General features: G+C 41.6%; 1 protein-coding gene across 1 annotated transcript in view; it reads right to left on the bottom strand.

Moving 5' to 3' along the window:
• Nucleotides 1-230: 230 nt before the first annotated feature.
• The window catches only part of slc2a6 (solute carrier family 2 member 6), an 8,360-nt gene continuing 4,759 nt past the window's right edge, over nucleotides 231-3,831 (bottom strand). The window contains exons 3-8 of the mRNA XM_005752271.1: nucleotides 3,549-3,645; nucleotides 2,616-2,715; nucleotides 2,227-2,420; nucleotides 1,933-2,108; nucleotides 1,469-1,764; nucleotides 231-585 (exon numbers count right to left, since the gene is read on the bottom strand). Coding sequence (XP_005752328.1) covers nucleotides 275-585; nucleotides 1,469-1,764; nucleotides 1,933-2,108; nucleotides 2,227-2,420; nucleotides 2,616-2,715; nucleotides 3,549-3,645 — 1,174 coding nt within the window. The 3' untranslated portion in view covers nucleotides 231-274. The remainder of the gene's footprint in view (nucleotides 586-1,468; nucleotides 1,765-1,932; nucleotides 2,109-2,226; nucleotides 2,421-2,615; nucleotides 2,716-3,548; nucleotides 3,646-3,831) is intronic.

Below are 3,831 nucleotides of genomic sequence, written 5' to 3'. Positions count from 1 at the left end.
AAATATAATATTTAGATTTAACATTTAACCTTTAGATTTAAATATAATATTTAGATTTAACATTTAACATTTAGATTGAATATTTAACATTTAGATTTAATATTTCAAATTCTGTTTTAAATATGAAAAGTTACTAATATTTTACTAAATGTTGTAAAAAATGACTTGTTTTGAGCTAAATGTGGAAAAATGTTGCCGTTAATTTCAGCATGTTTCACTTTACAAACGGCACCCCATATATAAGTACATCATGTGAATGAGACTGATGCAGGCCTCAACTGGACTGGTTGATGGTGAACGTGCGTCCCGTCCTGAAGTAGTTCTCTATTTCCTCCAGCGAGCGCTTGCGAGTCTCTGGGATGCACACAGCATTGAAGAGCAGAGAGACGACGCACACCACCGTGAAAAGCAGGTAGGGCGCATACAGGCCGTACGTGTCCACTAAGTGTGTGAAGCCGTGCGTGAGCCCGAAGGCCGTCAGCCAGCTGATGGTGACACACACACCAGAAGCTTTACCCCTGGCAGCCAGTGGAAGCACCTCTGACATTAGCAGCCATGTGATTGGGCCCCATCCCATGGCGTATCCTAGGAGACAACCAACAATGTGATAATAAAGCTAACAGCCCACATTAAAGAAGATGACATCATGAGACAATGAAAGCAGCAGACGCCCTTTGTCAGGCACAGTCACAGCACAGAGACAGCATATTTTAGGATGTTCAGACTGGGACATTTCTTTAAGGTGTGATTAACGACGTCTGAAAACAAAACCCCTGAAGGGAAGAAGCACAGTACAGCATGCTAATGCTACAACATGTAAATCATTGGGGGTTTCCTCAGCTGAGCAGGTGTGACAACATATTTGTCCATCATAATTTTATGAGGATATAATGTTGACACGTCATAGTCTGTTAATGAGGCTCCAACAGCGAAATATAACAGAGCTGATGATTTAACACCTCTGATGTAATTTACACAAAGCACATGCCTGACAGGTTACTAAGTTTCTCCTCTACAACCCATAAAAGTATACATGTATTTGTTTAAATGCTAACTTAATTGTTTATGGCGTTTGTTACCAATCAGTAATCTCTGCTGCTGAAAAATAGAGCTGATGCTTAAGTGTCAAAACCTGCAGTTCCTTAAATGACCACTTGAGGCTGACACTAGAAAAACAACGACCTAAAAACCCCAAACTGCTCAAGTCCATCTTTGATATACAGTCATTGGCGCCGCCATAGCAAATTCAACCATATTGGCAGAACAGATTTTCAGGTACTTTCACTGTATAATCTTACAGATAATATGACTTTCTGCATGGTCAAGTTTTTAACACTGATAAGCAGTCTACGTCTGTGTGACGCACTCAAATACTTTATGGATGCAGCTTCCCCCTTGGCACCTCTCACTACCACGTCACTGACTGCCAGAAACAAATAATTAAATATCTGTTGCTTTCAGAACTCACCAAATATAAACACCACGGTACAAATGATCGGCAAGACGCTCCCTGCAGTTTGGGCATTGCTCATAAAAGTGCTTCCAAAGTCATTGTGGGAGGTGTAGTCCGGAGCGGTGTGGTTTGGAGGAGCAGGGCCAGGAGGGCAAGGTGTGGTGTGAGAAACCATGGTGAGAGTCAGAGAGGACAAAAACATCAGCATGCTCGATGTGTACAGCAGAGCCTTGCGTCCTGCTTTGTCCATCAGAAAAGCTGCCACGGCAATAGAGCCGAGGCGCACCAAACCCACGATGGCAGCATCATACCTGGCAGATACAGAAACACAGATATGGAGTTTAAAGACGAACTTTTGTGATTATTCTTGAGTTTCAAAGTCAATTTAAATGATTAATTAGATGTATCATTTGTGTTATTATCATTAAAGCACAAAAGGCTAAAAACAATAAAATCCACATGGGAAATAAACCACCAACCTGGGTGGCAGGGGGACATTGCTCTTTTTAAAGATGGGCTCCAGGTAAACCAGGATTGGTGTGATGCCTGTCATCTGCTGCAGGAAACGCATCCCCACTGAGATCAGGATTGGCTTGTAGTAGGTTGGTGTTCCCAGCTGAGACCATGTGATTTTGGGCTGTGTGTCGATGCTGTGCTGCATTAATGGAGTTACAACAAATGTGTTAATGTCTATGAACCCTGTAGGATGTATACTGAGGTGTCTCATATTCATCTCCAATGAAACCCAGTAAATCAACTGCTTGCCTATTTACCTGTATGGCAAGGAGCTCAGTCTGGACGTCATACTGATTTCCCCTGAGCCAGCGGAGCACCCTCTCAGCATGCTGCTGCCGGCCCATTGAGAGGAGCCTTCTGGGGGAGGAGGGCATGAACGCCAGCAGCACAACCATCAACACAGCTGGCACCTCGCCTGCCACAGCCAGCCACCTCCATGGCACCACCAGACCTGTCCATTTTATACAAAAAAAAGAGAGGCAGTTTCTTTTTTAAGATACACCACTTAAAACATCACAACACGGTTTTATATGAGAATACCATTAAAAGCAAGAAAAGTAAGATGCACAACCAATTTTAGCAAAGACAGCTAACTATGTATAAAGCTGGCATGACTGGGTATGCACCAGCACTGGTTTGTTCCTACCAAGAGCGTAGAGCGCCAGGGCCCCAATTACAGCTGTGATCTGAGGGCAGGAGCCAAGAGCTCCTCTCACTTTTTGGTGGGAGATCTCTGAGATGTAAACCTGCAAACACACATAATATCACAGTTGCATAAAGTCAACTAGTACAAATTCAGAGAGTAAGTCAAAAGATGCCAGTAGTGTCTCCAAAAAGCAACTCAACTACACTGAGATGACTCACAAAGACGGTACAAGCACACCTGCTAAATAAGTTATTCAGCATAAAAGGAATTCTGGAATTCATGTAAAGTTTACATGTAATTTGTGTTACGTAAAATGTAAAATATTCAGTGAAATTTACTTGACTGATATACATTCAGTTTATATCAAGTGCATAAAGTTTAGGTGTTTAATTAAATATGTAAGAGAAGAGAAGAGGCGCTTACCATTATAATAGTTACATCTAGTTTCTTTAGCATGTGGAAATTCTCAAAGTTGTTTTAGCTCATGCATCCATGCTCTGTGGGTCTAGGTGAGATTCAGTACTCCATTTTTTTTAACTTAACAATATTTCCAGCTTTACAGGACACTAGATTTTTCCTTCCTGACAAACCTGTTTGCTCTGATGATGCAAATTTACTTTAAGCTCATTTGTCTTTTCAGTTCTGCACTTGTCATAAAAGTAACCAATGGTGTAGCTTATCCCATTAATGAGGGACATGTTAGACAAACTATGTTCATGCTTTCTCACACATGATTTATTCATTTTAGTGACTGTCTATCTAGTTTTAATGCAGTGTTTTTAAAACTGGATGAATTAACTGCAATCTCTTAATACTTTTCTGGGAACACTGAACACTTTTACCAACATTTTTATAGGATGCTGTAGTCAGGTATCCATATACGTATTAGGGACTCAGAGAATACAAAAAATTATAATAACCATGGTTACCTACAGGAATGGATGCTGCAGTCATCCCTGCGGCAACGCCAGTTAGGAAACGGCCGACCTGGAGCATGGACAAGTTTATAGCTCCTCCCATCAGCATGTACCTGAGACACACATACACAGTTTATTCATTCAAAATAAATAATCTAGGGATATAGAGTATGTTTGGGGAGTGCGACTGTCTGTGCAGTGTCTATTTGTGTCTGTCTACACGTTGGGTGAGTGCCGAGTATTTGGTTGTGCATATGGGGTGGGAATGCACGTCTGTGTCCGCGTGTGCCTGTTCGTCT

The sequence above is a fragment of the Pundamilia nyererei genome, unplaced genomic scaffold (assembly GCF_000239375.1).
Source record: "Pundamilia nyererei isolate P.nyererei 1_Seehausen unplaced genomic scaffold, PunNye1.0 scaffold00350, whole genome shotgun sequence".
Classification (NCBI taxonomy): Eukaryota; Metazoa; Chordata; class Actinopteri; order Cichliformes; family Cichlidae; genus Pundamilia; species Pundamilia nyererei.
The sequence above is the reverse complement of the archived record's forward strand: the minus strand, read 5'-3'. Positions and strand labels throughout refer to the sequence as shown.